This window comes from Vanessa tameamea, chromosome 30 (assembly GCF_037043105.1).
Source record: "Vanessa tameamea isolate UH-Manoa-2023 chromosome 30, ilVanTame1 primary haplotype, whole genome shotgun sequence".
In the NCBI taxonomy this organism is placed as follows: Eukaryota; Metazoa; Arthropoda; class Insecta; order Lepidoptera; family Nymphalidae; genus Vanessa; species Vanessa tameamea.
In genome coordinates, this window is record NC_087338.1 from 1,910,715 (window position 1) to 1,928,709 (window position 17,995).

Sequence of the window (17,995 nt, forward strand, 5' to 3'; positions counted from 1 at the left end):
TAGTCAATTTTTATGAGATAACCTAAAAAAAGTGTGGCAACGTCCACCACGCTGCACCAATGCGAGTTGTTGTGTTGCAAACTTTTATGAGACACCTGCAGGTATCCTCACGATGATTATACCTTTACCAACAAACACGAAATAAATCGTAAAGGATTATGAGTATCATTGGTTCTTGCCGGGATTTGAACTCGGACTTTACATGAATTATCATAATACAGAATATACTTATGTAATATTATAGTATATTGTGTGTACCTTTATGTATTAATAGTAAATAAAGGTTAAATTCGGAGCCTACTTTCATCTATTCACCCAATCAAAAAACCGTATTATGTGTAAACCTTTTTACAAAATTGGACCTTACCTATCAGATCATACAGTCCAGTTCTCATAAACTCGCTCCGTAAATGCATCCTGAATTCTAGCTCCTCTGGTTCAGTGATGATCGCGTTCATAAGTTGCATGCAACCGTTCTGATGACAAGCAATATTGAGTTTAATGATATGGACATTAAGACTACTTTTAGAGATATATAATAAGATTTGAAGTAGATATATAACATAACATGTACTTAAAGAACCCTCATGTAGTATTTAACTAATTTCTGGTCCTTCGAGCCGGATATATATTTTTATATAATTTATAATTATAACGTTATATATATATGTTTTATCTTTATTTAATAACAACACTTGATACATCACACTGATCTTCTTAGATTTGACTGCAAATAAATAATTACGTATCAAAGGCAAAATTGTTATTATTTTCTAAACATTGATAATGTTTAAACGTTTTATAGGATAATTTAAATCTCAACATAAAATAATAATCTTCACCTTCAAGCTCTCGGGTGCCTTAGCGACCAAGCCCTCGATGATTGGCAATAACCTCGGCTTCCGGCTCGACTCGCCCGCCATCGTGATCGCTTCTAGAACCTTCTCGTGACCGTTCGGTATGAGACATATCGCAGCGAGTACCTGAAATTATTGTTAAAACATTCTTTAATATAAATAGAAAACTAGAGGAATATTCATTACATTTAGGTGTCGGTTAGATGAGATGGCCGAGTGATAAGAGCACGTGAATCTGAATCTTTATATTATACTAGCAAACCGCCCTGGCTTCGCACGGGTAATATTTAGAATTGGATCCTTAGTTCCGGAGATTATCTCTTGCATAAATACAAATAAATTTTAGCTCTTTGTAATGTTAATATCGATAAGAAAATAAATATAATATTCGTAGTAACCTTAGATGCTTCCAAAGCACAATGAGGTTTCCTAGCATCCAGACTCCTAGCCAGGACTGGAAGAGCTTCTCTACACTCAAAAACCGCACGGATACCGACTGTGTTGTTGAGAATCGCTGAGAGACACCGAATACATTCATACTGGACGCGATCATAACGGGAATCACTGAAAAAAAAACATCGAATATTTGGATGAATATTTAAGATCTTTGACAAAAAAAAAACTCGTTCAATCGGTGTCAATGCTATTTAATGCTTTAATTCTTACCGATAAAATCCACTGCCACTGATAGCATGTAAACGTAATATCAACATTATAATGCTAATCCTATACAAACATATATATATATTCAAATTACAACCATTTGTATCTATATACATATGTATATATTCTAAACTATTCGGGCAACCAATATTATAGATAGTACAGTATTGTTTTGAAGGCAGTATTTTATGCTATTAAAATTGTTGTAACTTGACACCAGATGGCGCTTTTGAACGTCATCCTCGCATTTTTAAATTTGGACCGATACATTTTTTTTTAATATTGAAAAATAACCAGTGTTTATTCGTTTTAATACTTTTTTTCTAATACATTTTTGAAGTTGCATTTTTGACTTATTTTGAAAAAATCTAAAAAAACGTGATAACTCAAAAATGGTTCACTTTTGCATCATGCATATGGGAGTTAAAATTATCGCACATAATCACCCCTATCACCTCCTAACGGGAATACGTCGAATTACCAATAACCCTGTATATATTATCTAAAGATGTCGATATATTTTTCCATTTGGCAATCCCTAGGATAAAAGTTGAGCTACACAGCCATCTGACGGGTAACAATAAATGTGATCACATAAAAAACTACATATATTTGAATTTCAATGTCGGTCTGTAAATCGATAACGACATCGATTATTAAACATAATATTAATAACAATAGCGTTCAAAATGAAATGATACTTACTTGGTATAGCAGACATTGAGCGTGGTCAGGAGACTCTCGATGCCCTTCGTGCCGAAATCCTCGATCCAGGACAAGGGATTGTTCGTCAATGCTATCCTGAGGTTCTCCAAGCAGCTATGCAGCTTACCCACCGATAGTTCAGCTTGATTTAGATATGACACGTAATCGGATGGTTTTTCGAATTTCGAACGACCTTCCTGAAAATAATTGATTGTTATAACAACAATGACAACAAAAAATAATTTATAATATATTATTTTATTATTGAGATCATCACATCACTACCATATAATATAGATAATAAACCCGTCAAACACTAATACTGAGTATTGCTTGTTTCAGTGTGAATGGTGAGTCATCCAGTGTAACTACAGGCACAAGAGACATAACATCTTAGTTACCAAGGTTGGTCGCGCAGTGACAATGTTAGGAATGGTTAATATTTCTAACAGTGCAAATCAGTCTATGGGCGTTGTTGACAATTATCAAACATTTTTATAAAAAAAGACAAACCCCCAAGACATCTCTCCAAATATATTTACAAATTTACCATCTCTTAGAGACATAGGAATTATATATATTTAACTTGATGACATAGCAGACGATTATCGATATATCCGCTTACAGAGGCGCGCTCTAGCACATAAAATTAATTAGTTTTTATCAAAAATAAAATTAAAAAATATAATTTAATTTGTATTTTTTTTTTTTGCTGTCTCTACTCTTAGTCGTCTCACGCACACTCACACTAATGCATGCTCATATTAATTTAACGTGGCGGGCGCGCCATCACTATTATATAGATCTATAAGTAGAACACTTGATGGTGAATGACGAACTCTGCCCATTGAAATGAACATTGTAAATAATATACAACATATGTGTGAGTGTTACCCACACAGGAAACCCACCAATGAAGCTACTCACATAAGACAACACTGCACTATATTCAATGGAAGGACGAGTAAAGATACTCAAATCTAATCCTCACATATTCTATGGGATTTGCATATAACTCTGCTATATTATGCACTACAAACAGTTATTGATTGATATATATTTATTTATAACACAAAACTGTTTCACATATCTACTCAAATCCACTTTAATTTTACTTCCTAAAATTCCGCTAACAACGAAACGACACTTTCTCAAGAATCCATAATTAATACAATAAATTATTTTAGATCTCGACCAATGACATGTCAGTTCAAGGTCAAAGTTGTTTATTTATCTTACAGCTCCTGCCATTGGAACAGACTATAATTTTGAAAATACTTGAAGATTTTTTAAATTTATACAAACCTGTGCGTTGACAAATTTGTAAGCCACCAGCATCTTCTTCTTCTGATCCCTGGAGTATTTTCTTAACGGTTCCTTTTTCTTTTCACCGATATTCATATCAGTCTGAAATATTTAATTAATATTACATTAATTTTACCAATTAATTAATTATAATCTTATGTTAAACCTAGCTACCCGTCCTAGCTCCGCACTGATAACATCAGGGTCCACGTATAGTGTTTATATCGTAATAACATTGCTATATTGGTTTACACGGCTCTCGCTATCGGCATGATTTTTCCCATATCGTCAAAGTTAAATTTCACCTAATATACGCAAAACCAGAACTATACAACTGAGCCTTCCCCCTGATTCCTTCCATTGGTGATAACCGTATAAAAATCCATTCGGTAGTTTTTGAGTTTATCGCGTCCAGAACAGACAGATAGATAGACGAGGCCATGGCCAAACAAAGTTGCCGTAAAAGTAAGGGCAGGTCTATGGGCAGTGGTGACTACTGACCGACTATCAAGTAGCCCATTGGCCCCTTTGCCTACATATATAATAAAAAAAAAACAACCTATAAGTGTGCGCCTCGGGACGCCCGACAGAAGTGATGACTTAAACAAGTCTAATTTGAACATGCATAAGAGAAAGGGAAGCCACATAGACTGGCGCCGTAACGCGTTACGTAACGTAGCGGTTTAGCCCCCCATAAGAAGTTATCACTTTAAAAACTCACTAATAAATCTCATCATGAGCCGTGCAATATGTGAAATCATTAAAAGATATGACTTTATATGCAATACAATGTATTAGAAAGTAACAAAACTAAAACATGGAATTCACAATCGTTAAGATCCATATGAGAATATTTCATTAGAAAACCAGAGTTACTACTGAATTTATAGCAGCTTATCGGTGTAATTCAATCCGGTAAGATGATATCTTGAACCAAGAATATTTTGTTATGTAAACAGGCACAGAAATATCAGAAAAAAAATAACACTCAGTCAAGGTAACGTCTCGACGTATCAATCAATCTCCTAAAGTGAGTATTAAATCTTAATACTCACGAGCATCTCCTCAAATCTCCGCTCGAGCTGGTCGTCATCCAACGCGTCTATCTTGTTGGTGTACTCCGCGGCGGGCTCGTCGTCCTCCGCGCGGGGCTCCGCCCTCGGCACTGTGTCGTAGCCGCGCTCGAGCCCCGCGCCCGCCTTCTTGGGCCGCCCGAACCATGTGTCCAGCTGAAAAATAAATAATAAATTTAAGGACTCTCTTATCAGACTTTTGCGTATTTTTTTTTCCATAAAATTGATTATATATAAATGCATATCTGATAAACATGGCTGAAAACTATTTCATGTTTCTCTTAAAAACGAATATACTTTGTAACATAGTCAAGTCAACTCCAACGATGTTCGCGCCTAGTTATGACAAAGGCATTTAGGTGCTTTTTTATATCCAATATTTTTTAATCACACCTGACCCATAATTTGACCTCAGACCTGCAGCCTCATAAACTAATCTAACGCAGTTAATCTCAGTGAGTACAGATTTTATATTTATTTATTAACTCTTTATAGCACCCAAAATTAAAACTAAAAATTACAATTTTGCCACACAAAAGTTGCATGAGGTGCAACAGGCGGCCTCATCGCTAAGCAGCGATCTCTTCCAGACAACCTTTGGGCAGAGGATCATAATATTTACATATATGGGAAATATTGCTAGTGATCGCTCATGAAATATGAAGCGGCATTAGTGGAATAGTTTAAGAGCCGCAGCAATGTAAAAAGTCACAGGATCATTCCTGATCACTTGGATTATTGTCGTACCCACTCCTAACACAAACCTTAAACTTAATTTACACCTCGTAAATAGGAATATTAGTAATACCTAATAAGACCCTACTTGGTGGTAGGGCTCTGTACAAGCCTGTCTGGGTAGGTACCACCCACTCATCAGATATTCTACCGTCAAACAGCAGTACTCAGTATTGGTGTGTTCCGGTTTGAAGGGTGAGTGAGCCAGTGTAACTACAGGCACAAGGGACGTAACATCTTGGTTCCCAAGGTTGGTAGCGCATTGGTGATGTAAGGAATGGTTAATATTTCTTACAACGCCATTGTCTATGGGCAGTGGTGACCACTTACCATTAGGTGGCCCATTTGCTCGTCCGCCTACCGATATCATAAAAAAAAATAAAAAAAATAAGAGGCCATAGCTACATTCCTTAAAAAAAAACACATCTAAGATTTATCTTGTTTCGAAAGATAAGAAAAATGAGATCGGCAAGTGAATAAAACTAATACAACATCCGAACGAAGTCGGGTCCGGCTGCTAGTTTAATAAATAGATTCTACGTCGTATATAATAATTTTTATCATGGTCTCTGAATAAATTGAATACGTTACGACAGAAGCAAAGAATGCCATGATATCATTGTCCCTTTGAAGTTGGTATTTTTAATAATAAACACATTTTATATAATAAATATTTATTGTATTGTTTAACTATTATTTAACTTGCAACGTTTGTTTGTTTGTGTGAAATCTTACGAGCGGAATTACGAGTCACATTTTATTCTAAGGAATAACTACATATACTATTCTAAGGAATAAGTAATTAATTTTCGATAACAATACATTTTTATGATAAGACTAAAAAGGATACACGCAGGATTCAAGCGAAGGAACACGTTACAGTCAAAAGCAGAGCCATGTTTTTTTTTCTATATAAAAATCTGTATTTTTTTTTTTTGTTATTTACTATTTACTTATTATTTTGTCTTTTAAACTTTTTCTTAACATAAATCACGCTCTGAAGGTTTATGCCATTCGTTTTTTAAGGATGTAGCTATTATTTTAATTGTTTAGTGACAAAACTCTTCCTAAAAGTCTGAATGGCTTGAATGGATCTTTGGACGCTGGCGCTTAGACAGGTTTTGATAGATAGCGCTGCGATCGTGTACCAGGTTCTTTTTATAAAGATATTTTTTTTATTATTAAAAAAATAAAACCGAAAAAAATTGTTTTTTTTTCTAATTTCACGAATACGAAGTCGAGACGGTCAAATGGGCAACCTGATCGTAAGTGCCACCACTGCCCATAAATTTGAAGCATTCCTTACATCGCCAATGCGCTCCCAACGACGAGAAATAAGATGTTATGTCCCTTGTCACTGGCACATTCACTCAACAAACCGGAACAGAACAATACTTAGTATTAGCGGAATAATATCTGACGAGTGGGTTGAACATTTTGAACAGGTCGTGATTTAGATTGACCAAAAAAAAAAACTCCGCTGAGTTTCTTTCGCCGGTTCTTCTCAGGTCAGGGTGTTTCCTTTTCCGAACCGGTGGTAGTGTTTAATTTGACTATCAATAAGTAAGCGTAATGCTTCTATATTGAATAAAGGAATTTGAGTTTGAGTTTGAAGAACCTACTCAGACGGGCTTGCACACAGCCCTACCACCAAGCAAAGATAAATTACATGTACAATTTTTGATTGATGAATTTCCAGTCGGTTCTTCTCGATAGAAAAACTGACTCTCGATTCAAAACGATCCAAAAGCGCTCGGAAAACAACACGTTTAAGCATATTTTCAATTAGATTATTTAAAAAAAAAAAAAATTACATACCGAAAACGGCGATCTCTCCCTAACATAATCACCGACAACTTTGATCGTATCCATTGTTTACGAGATCAGTCAACGCACGTCAATCACGACAATCGGACATTTGTTACTAAAGCTGATGTCATACTGAACACGAGATCTTCGTAATACTAATTTTATATACTATAACATCATTATTATTTTGAGTATGCATTATTTTTAAACATTGCTATTGATGTTAACTTGGCAGTAGGGAGACTATGTTTTGCCGAGTGAGTCATTAGTTTCACAAATATAAGGCTGATGTCGTAATAGAAGCGAGACGAATACGCGTATAGCTTAATAATAAACAAACCGTACATTTACGCGTTACAATTTGCTGATAGCTCTGCTATTTTTACAATACTAATAGTTTAAGGTATCTTTATCTATTACTTATAACATAACATGTCCTGACTGACTGATTCATTTGTATCATCGCCGAGCGTAAACTATTAAAGTTAGAGCCATGAAATTTGATGAGTAGGATTGTTTTATTGAGTACACCCACTAAGGTCTTGGGAACGGCAAGTTGGAACCTAAATTGGAGCCCACTTAAGAGCTCAGAATAAGCGCGTGTTATGACTCCGTCGACGTTGGGAGACAAATAATTTCTTTTCATACACAACAATAAATTAAACAGAAAATTCAAGCCCTTAAAATACGACGATATTTTTGTCTGGATAGATACCACCCATTTATCGCTCTGTACATACATTGTATTGCTGTTTTACCGGACCGCACCGTCAGCTAAAGGCATGGCAGTTTATCGTTCTCCAAACGTATCGAATTACCGTTAACAAGAGTGTGAGAGTGGAACCAAGCCAACCAATCTTTATTGACAGTTTAAAAACAAAGAATACGTTCCAAATTCGAAATATCTAACTACATGAACAAACGTAGCTTCCTATAGCATATCTCTCCCCATATACGATTAGCCTTACATTACAGAATCGCCGAAAATAAGGGTCATATAAAATGATATACTTTTCTTAATACGGTTTTTGCTATAAATCTATACTTATATAATTATTGTTTAAGGGTTGATTAGTTAAACAATGCTGTATTATATACCTCCGGAACTACCCGTCAAATTTGAAAAAATATTTTTAAATTTGTATACGCCAATTATTGAAAAAGTTTATCCATACTAATATTATACATGCAAAAGTAACTCTGTCTATCTGTTACACTTTCACGGCCAAAACACTAAACTGAATTTGATAAAATTTGTTTTGAAGCAAGCTAGAACCTCAAGGGTTTTTTAATCGAGAGCGAAGCCGCGCAATACGCAAAGGCTCTATAAGATTACGCAAAGCACACGAAGACAAATTAAGCACATGAAAATTCAGTAGTGTTTGCCTGGGTTTGAACCCCAAATCATCGGTTAAGATGCACGCGTCCTCAGTGCAGGCAAGCACCACTGAATTTCCATGTGCTTAATTTGTGTTTATAATTCATCTCGTGCTCGGCGGTGAAGGAAAACATCGCGAGGAAATATGCATGTGTCTAATTTCAACGAAATTCTGCCACATGTGTATTCCACCAACCCGCAATGGAACAGCGTGGTGGTAATATGCTCCAAACATTCTCCTCAAAGGGAGAGGAGGCCTTATCCCAGCAGTGGGAAATTTACAGGCTGTTAATGTAATGTAAATGTAAGGCCCACGAGGATCAGGAATGTTTAACGCGGTCGAAGCTAGTAAATGATAAAAAAAAATATTTTACGAGCTGAACATCTTTCACCGGGACCAGAGACAGCCTAGTTTAATTTGGGACAAGTACAACTGAATTTTCATGAGCTTAATTTGTGTCTACAATTATTCATCCGCGCTCAAAAAAAAAGTTATATATTTTTTTTTAATATTTCGTTTTTTAAATATCACGTAGTGGTAGCAACAACTACGAAATGTTTGTATTTAACTATTTTTGAGCACGAGATGAATAATAAACACAACTCAAGCAACTTAAGAACCCAGTGAAGCTTACTCAGTTTTGAAACCGTAATCTTCGGGCCATCCTTGACATAAGCAAGTGATCAATTCCAAATACAATCTAAAATACACTTTATATATATCGCTATAGGTATCAAATTTATATTTCAATTGTATATATGAACCTATCAATACCATTGTCACCACTAGTCCAAGGAAAGTCATACAAAATTAACAATTCACCACTAAAACATAACACTACGCAAATTTAATCTTTATTCCAATCACATAAGGTTTATTAATCAATTTATAAACTATAAGGAAAATTTGCAAGGATATTCAATTATATACGAATACGACCTTTATGTGCTTGTCATAAGATCCAATTATACTTGAATGTCGTCGAATATTTACACATGCCGTATATTTACTGATGACGATTTCAAGGTCATTGACATTGACCCAAATGGTGCCATATGACGGGTATAGATTTTTAATGAAATAATTTCGATGAAAATGAAAATCGCTATGATATATAACCTTTACTTATAAATATAAAGTGTCTACCTATGTTTACAAAAAAACTGTCTATCGTAATGTTAATAAGGGCATCTGCAACAAAACAATCACTTCTTTTATAGGGATTATTCCATGGGTTACGTAATTGGTTTTTATTTCATCAAGATCAATTGAATCTTATTATATAATATCCCACAAAATTGATTTAAAATAATAACCAATGTAAAAAAACTTACTTATTTACTTGACTTACTTACTTAATACAAATTTAAAATTAAATTTAGATTCATAAACAGTTCAGTAGAATTTTAAAGAGCGACTTTTAGTACGAATTCGGTCATGTTCGAATACGAATTTCCACCAGCGTCCTTTCTGATCATTTTATTTCGGTTGCTTTGAAATATTTTCCTAGTTTTTATATTTTTTCGGAAAGCTAATTAAACAATTATTTTTTTAAAATAATCTGCCGAACAAGTTTCTTAATGATTTATTTTGTTTTTCAGGCATATTTGAAGGAAAAAAATAAAAAAAATATTGAAATAATATCGTTTTCCGTCTCACATTTTTAAATTTGGACCGATAATTATTGTTTAAATATTGAAAAATATCCAGTTTTTCATCGTTTTTATAAATGAGAAGAAAAAAGTAGACTTTAATCGAAACTTTTTTTTAAATAAATTTTTGAAATTGCAATTTTGACTTATTTTGAAAAAATCTAAAAAACGTGATAACTCAAAAATGGTTCACTTTTGCATCATGCATACGGGGGTTAAATTATCGCAAATAATCACCCCTATCACCTCCTAACGGGAATACGTCCAATTACCAATAACCCTGTATATAAGACAATTTTCAAGTTCAATCATATTTGTTAGATAGCCCGTTTATTGAGAGAGGTGAACAGTAATCTTATTATTTTATAAATGTGCTAATCACCGAAACCACTAGTTGGTTTGAAATAACTGTTTTAACATTCAATAGTTGGACTATTCGTATTGAATATTTGACATCACGTTAATACCAATGGGGTAAGTGCTTGTAGGATTAACGACGGTGAAAACCGCTCGAGTAACTAGTACAAAACATTATTATAAAGCAAATTTCCTCAGCCTTTCTTGTCAATATATATGTATAGACTCGCGTGTTAGGTATAAAAAAGCAGCCTGTGTCCTACCTTTGAGTTCCAGCTCGATTTATAACAAAATTCATAAAATTCGATGCATTGATTTGACCTCGAAAGACCAAAAGTCAGACAGACCGACAGACAGAGTTACATTTACATTTATAATAATAGATAATTATTAACACATACGATACACGTGCAAATAAGACTGGCGTGGTAATGAGTGAGTACAGTCCATTCCAATGGCAGGAGGAGTTGGATAAACAAACAACTATGACCTTGAATTGACGTGACGTCATTGGTCGAAATCTAAAATAACACATGGGACTCTTTATGGATTCGTAGACAAATTTTTCGATTAAAGTCGTTTGAAATTTTTGCAATGTTTTCATCAGGACTTTGACAGTAAAATTAATAGTGGATATAAGTAGTTAAGTGGTATAGTGTTATATTATAAATAAAGATATATTAATGGAGAACTGTAGAAGTATTCTGTAAGATCAAAGTCAAGACTCACTGAGGGCGCGATCATGAAATGTCAAAAAGTGATAGACAACATTGACTTAAGAAATATAACATTTAAAGGATCAAAAAAGCTTATCACCGTAAGTCGACTTTCAACATTTCACGTGTGAGATACGAAGTGAGTTCTTATTTGTAGAATGGCATAAGTGTTTTTATTGAATAATGTAGCAGAGCTGTTTTAGAATCGCAGGGAATATGTAAATCTGAGGTTTGTTTATCTTAATTCCTACCATTGGTATAGTGGCTTCTATTGGTATATTGGTTTTGTGCAGGTATAGGTACCACCCACTCATCAGATAACTACCGCCAAACAGCAGACTTAGTATTGTTGTGTCCGATTTGAAAGGAACTACTCCAACTACAGGCACAAGAGACATCTTATCTCCCAAAATTGGTGGCGTTTTGGCGATGTAAGAATGTGCCATCGTCAATGGGCGTTGGTGCCCATAAAGATATGGTGGCGTGTATTAGGGTAACATATATACCAGTCTGTGTTACAAGTATGAATAAATATAGATTATGAAACTCGTAAATGGAAGTAACGCGAATTAGTCACGTTTCGCGTTAACGTTATAAAATTTATATGGAAAAAAATAACAGTTTACGAAATACATTAACCTTATCCATGCTGTTAAACGAAGAGACAGTTTAACTGAAATACTTTAACCAAAGATACATACAACTTATACCAGAAGATACATCGCGTTTCGGAGGTTTTATATAATAGACAAGTAGACGCTCGCGTTTTAGTTGTTTGCCGCCAAGTGCTAGGTATAAAAAAGTATCCTATGACCTTCCTTGGGATTAAAGCTCGCTTATCAGATGTCATCAAATGCGGTTCAATGAATTGTCCGTAAAGGCGTCACAGACAGTTCTATTGGACGGTTATATTGGTTGTATACTCTATTCCAAACCATAAGATGAGAAAAGCCAAATAATCAACATTTGACAGCAAATTGACGCGATATCATTGGTCGAGAGCTTGATTAATCAATGATTTTTCAATATGGATTTTCGAAAAAAAAATACGTTTTGAACGTCGACGAAAATTTTATAGGAATTTTGGAAATAAAATTAAAGTGGAAAAAGTAGTTAAGTGTAATAGTGTCGTATTATAAATAAAGTTGTTGTATATAAATATATGAATCATAAACTCTTAATAGTGCACAATATAGCTGAATTATTAGCAGATCGTATGAAATACGTAAATCTAAGGTTTGTTTATTTTTTTCCTACTTCGATTGGAATAGGCTATATATAATTATAATACGTAGAAACATAGCTAAGTTTCGCAGTTTCACTCGCTTTTACGCTATTGACTTGACAAGCATAAACATCCTGTTCTCGTAAAAAATATATGGAAAAACGTGCACCGGTCTTGCGAATAATTTAAAGAATAACAATCCTACGTTTTTATAAATGCCGCTGTGATAGTTCAAATTCCAGTAACAATGTAATTATTTCATTTAATTGCAAAACAAACGACAAAAAAGACGTTTACTTTTAGGTGCACTGAAAACATTTTAGGCATTGTAGTCGACTGCAATGAAAAATGTTTATGTTATTCGACTGTTTGGTTTTTTTGTTAGTCATTGCACACAATATATTTTGTTAATTGATTTGTTTTTTTTTTTTTATTATTATATAGACTAGAACCGAAATAAAAATACAACGCATTAGGGCATCATTTTGTAAACTAGGGAAACCTTCAATAACTATTTCGTTATTAATAAGGATTATGCCAATAAACATCCCACTCAAAAGGATTGAATAAGGTTGGAAAAATGGGAAAACCGCCTAAAATTATCTTTACTCTAGATGACTATCCAGCTTCACTCAAGTAAAAAAAATAAAGTTAAACGAATACGGTTCATCCTTTACTTTTCATATAACATATATATTTTTCATAAACGTTGATCTATTATTATAAGTTTGCATCGAGTTTACCGTACCCCTAGACGAAATTATTATTTGGAACGAACTTTCTGAACGCACCCGTAAATTTCAAACATGGTCGCCCTTTGAACTGTCATATCATTGATTTTATGGATTTAATATCGAAATATCTCGATTACGAATTTTGCGGTTATATGTTGTCGACTAAAAAATCATTAAAAAAAACATTTTTTGACAATATATATTATATTTGTGGATGGGTTTCGATCAGGTATATCGTTGACCTGTACGACAATAATATTATAGGTATCATTTAAGATATTATGGTTCGAAAAGTAACGGTGTAACCTCTTTTAAGAGGTATAAAGTGCTGAGCCTGTTTAAGTAGCCTATTTGCAAACACATATAGTTAAATATAATGACTCCATCAACAATCGTTACGTCAATCTGTCTATACAATGAAATAATTTACGTCACCGACGTTTCTTATTGGACGGACTCCAAAGTGTTTAAAGTTATTTTGCTGTACATAACATACATTGTTCGTTCATCAATTACGTTGATTAACTTTGCTAAAAATAAAAAGGCAAACTGTGAAGTCGATTGACATCTAATCATCTCCGAACACAAGATTAAAGAGAAATAAACAACATTTGACCTTGAATTGACGCGATATCATTGGTCGAGAGCTTGAATAATCTATGATATTCGTTATGGTTTGAGAATAAATTGAATTTCGAAGGTCAGCGAGATTGATAATGGAACTTTGGAAGTAAAATTAAAGTTGATATAATTTGTATGGAGTGCTGATTTATTACATCTCAGGGTGACGGTTGTGAGGATGTCGTCTTGACCAATTCTGGTCGCGGCGACAAGTATCAAAAGCAGGACATATTATAGAACATAAACACAGATGTACTCTCTTTTCCCCCACTTTCATAATCCGATGCGATCGTTGAGTTTAGATGCCATCGATTTTACGTGCTTTCTGAGGCACGGGTGTGAACACACTCCCGACTACCAGACTCCGGGTTTTTACTGTTGTATAGTTTTATACGAGCGAAGCTGGATTTTTATTGAGTTTGTAATACTTCTTTACAATTATACAATTTTTATGACCCGCTTCCGAAGAAAATAATTTTTACAATTCCATCACATACAGTTCGGGTTTTTTTTAATTTAATAGGTAAGCGGCCAAATTGGCCACCTAATGGTAAGTCACCACTGCTGATAAACATTGGTGCTGTATGAAATATTAAAAATTCCTCACATCACACCAATGCGCCACCAACTTTCGAAGCTAATATGGTACGTCCCTTGTACCTGCAGTTACACTGCCTCACTCACCCTTCAAACCGAAATACCTACCAAGACGGGCTTGCATAAAACCCTAACAAGGAGAGGTTGGAGTACAGTTATTTTGGAACAAACCAAAACACATACTAAGTATTACTATTTTGCAGTATAATATCTGATGGACGATACCTACCCAGATGGGTTTGCGAAAAATCCTACCACAAAGACAGGTTTGAAACAATAACATTTACCTACCGAGTTACAACAGATAATTATGTAAATTAATAATAAATAACAATTAACGTAGGTAATTAATACGTTCTTGCAAGAAAAAACACTGCGCACGATTAAAAAAAAAAACTCACCGTGAACATATCCCACATTGCATCCATTTATGAAACATTCAAATCGAACTTCGATTCGAACATCACTTTTAATTCACCGCCAATGAAAACGAGAGTTAGTGACGTCACTGCACACGAAGACACGTCTTTCAATTACGAATTACTCACGAACACTGCATATGCAATGTTAAATTAGTATGCGCCTCCGTTGATTAAACGTCGCTACTCATAGTACAGGACTGAATTTCTATACGAGTGTATATACTTATATTTAAATTACATTCGTTTATATATAAAGGATGTTATGGATCTGGATACAGTCTATGAATAATATTTTACAGGATTCAGATACGTTCACGGATACGTAATTATTTCGGATTATCCGATTTGTTTCGGGTAGTTTCAGTTCGACTTTATTTGTAAGCCGAATTTTTGGGCATTACATTAATATAAAAACAAGTCGACTTAAAAAACTAATTTAAATACTCACTTTAAGAGTATACTATGCAAGATTAGAACTATAATAAACAACACTTAGGATTCGGTTTCGGATAGATTATTATTATTTCGGATATCCGATAGTCGTGTCACGCGTCACACGTTTACCCCATAAAATGAATGTAAAATTTGTTTGTTTGTCTGTAGGGGATAATCTTCGGAAATAATGCTTCAATTCTAAAAAAAATATTCTCGGGTAAATTTACATTATTCCTAAGCGCTATAGCTATAATTTGTTTTGTATCACAGCATTATCTTTATTAATAAATTTAAAATGAATTCCAGCCGGGTGAAGCCGGGGCGAGTCACTAGTACAGTATAAATGTATTCCATCTCATATATTATAACATAATAAACTAATTACTCATTTACTTGTAACGACTATAGATAGTGCACCGGCGCCGGAGCACAATAAATTGATCACGGTAATGACATAACCTCCCGCATTTCCATCAAGAACAGACGTATACATGTCTCTTTTTGACACAGGGGTGATATATATCGTCCGTCCCTTTCTCACACTAATTGATGACCCATTTGTAGATAAATTTTAGGTTAAATCTCCTACTGGTCAAATTAAATGTTTGTTTTTTTTTTACAAAACATGCTGAATATTGCTAGAAGACTTTCACGTGTGGCGTCTGTGCTTAATAGTCCTAGTTTTTAAAATAGTTTTATCGACTCCCTTCGGGATGTTTTTTTACATAGGGACTTACAGTTGCGTCGCAATACATTTACAATAATATACATTCATGACATGGTGGTAGATGTTTGTGTAAGCCCGTCTGGGTAAGTACCACCCAATAATCAGATATTATACCGCCAAGCTGCAGTACTAAGTATTGTTGTGTGCCGGTTTGAAGGGTGAGTAAGACAAGGTTCCCAAGGTTGGTGGGGCATTGGCGGTATAAGGAATGGTTGATATTCCTTACAGCGCCAATGTCTATGGGCGGTGGTGACCACTTACCGTCAGGATATATTATAATTGTATTTAACTGACATAACGTTGTATTTCAAATGTTGGAAAAAGTAACTACTTAGTCTTGCCGTTTCTTCTCGGTATAATATATAGTCCGAACCGATGGTAACTTTACATTTAAACAAAATAAAAAAATCTTTATTCAATTAGTTATAAAATCACCATATTACAGTGTTGAATGGATCTACCACGGTTTCGGGAATTAGATTCTACCATCTATCTAAATATGTGTATTTTATCGAGTAGGCTTTTACAGGCACTTTTGAAACGTCACTTTACAAAATTGTTTTAAACGTAAACCCCTTTTCCAACATTTGAGATACAACGTTCAACGTCAATAGCACAATGATTTACGGGCCACTTTGAGATATACAGGATTATTGGTAATTCGACGTATTCCTGTTAGGAAGTATCACCTCTCACTTTTTTTTAAATAATTTTATGAAGTTGCATTTTTGACTTATTTTTAAAAAAGCTAAAAAAATTAGGTAACTCAGAAATGGTTCACTTTAGCATCATGCATATGGGGATTAAAACTATCGCAAATAGTCACCCCTATCACCTCCTAGCGGGTATACGTCGAATTACCAATAATCCTGTATAAAGTCTTAGGTCCGATCTCAGAATCAATTGGGAACGATAACAGCCCAAGGTCAGCCTCTTGACTATTGGCATCCCCACTCTTAGCAGAAGCTTTAAGCTCTATTAGAGGCGTACATAGAAATATTAGTAATTCCTTATAATGGGGCATAGCTACTCCTCTTTTTTTAATTGAAGTTACGTCATTTATATACAAATAAATTTACTATAATCTATCTCTGAGCCAAATTTCATTGTAATCCGATTCCGTTCAACCGTTCCGGCGTGATTGCTTTACAAATTCATTCCAAATTTAAACATAATTATAATTTGGTTAATTTATCCCATTCGGGTAGGCAAGGGTCAATAACCATACAGCCTAAGAATATATTCCCTAATTCCATATAAATTAAAAACCATTTATTTTTAAACTATCTTTTGAATCAAATAATATATAATGTCACAATACACAGGTGATTTAACCTACGCAATAAAAACCTAATCGACCTCGTCTCGCTATTGACCATGCGCATGAGTAAGCAGACGTTATGGCGGTTACGTCATCATGAGCATTTTTTTTTAAATAAGACCAAGCTCACACGTTCGTGCGACATTTAACCAAGCTTTACGTAATTTCTCTATACGTATCCTGAAATTGGATTTTCTCTCTCTAATGGAGATTCTCGATAACAGTGTAAGAATTGGTAAAGTCGTTGGTCTTGCATCTGACTTTTCACCAGGTTGCTGTTGAACTTAAAAAAATAGGTATGAAGAGTTTCCGTAAAGGGCTCAAACGCCTGCATTACAGTACTTCCTGGACAACTTTTGCCAACTTTTTCGAAATTATGCTCATACATATAGCTGAAGAGTTTGTTTGTTCGGATGCACTAATATAATAATCAGGTACCACCAGCCCAATTTTGAAAAACATCTGTGTTAGATAAACTGGGGCGGAGTAGTAACGTTTTACGCAGGCGTATCTTAACAAAACGGCTGGTTATTATTATAAGCAATGTGTTGAATCTGATTGTTATCAAGTCGGCAACATTACCTGTCCTCAAGATTAACGATGAGATAGTAATGAACCAACAAACATGCACAAAGAGGGATGTTCCTCTCAGTAATGCACAA

At 34.4% G+C, this 17,995-nt stretch overlaps 1 protein-coding gene across 5 annotated transcripts in view; it reads right to left on the minus strand.

The window, feature by feature from the left end:
- The window catches only part of LOC113391586 (protein diaphanous), a 49,399-nt gene that overhangs the window by 16,319 nt on the left and 15,085 nt on the right, over positions 1 to 17,995 (minus strand). For 3 of the 5 annotated variants that reach the window (XM_026627599.2, XM_064219992.1, XM_026627598.2), the window contains 6 exons: positions 4,586 to 4,759; positions 3,531 to 3,632; positions 2,226 to 2,422; positions 1,256 to 1,421; positions 843 to 983; positions 368 to 476 (listed from right to left, as the gene is read on the minus strand). In XM_026627599.2, the coding sequence (XP_026483384.2) occupies positions 368 to 476; positions 843 to 983; positions 1,256 to 1,421; positions 2,226 to 2,422; positions 3,531 to 3,632; positions 4,586 to 4,759 (889 nt within the window). Of the gene's footprint in view, positions 1 to 367; positions 477 to 842; positions 984 to 1,255; positions 1,422 to 2,225; positions 2,423 to 3,530; positions 3,633 to 4,585; positions 4,760 to 7,156; positions 7,294 to 14,829; positions 14,967 to 17,995 lie in introns of those variants that run through there. The other 2 variants (XM_064219994.1, XM_064219993.1) reach the window with 2 other exon arrangements.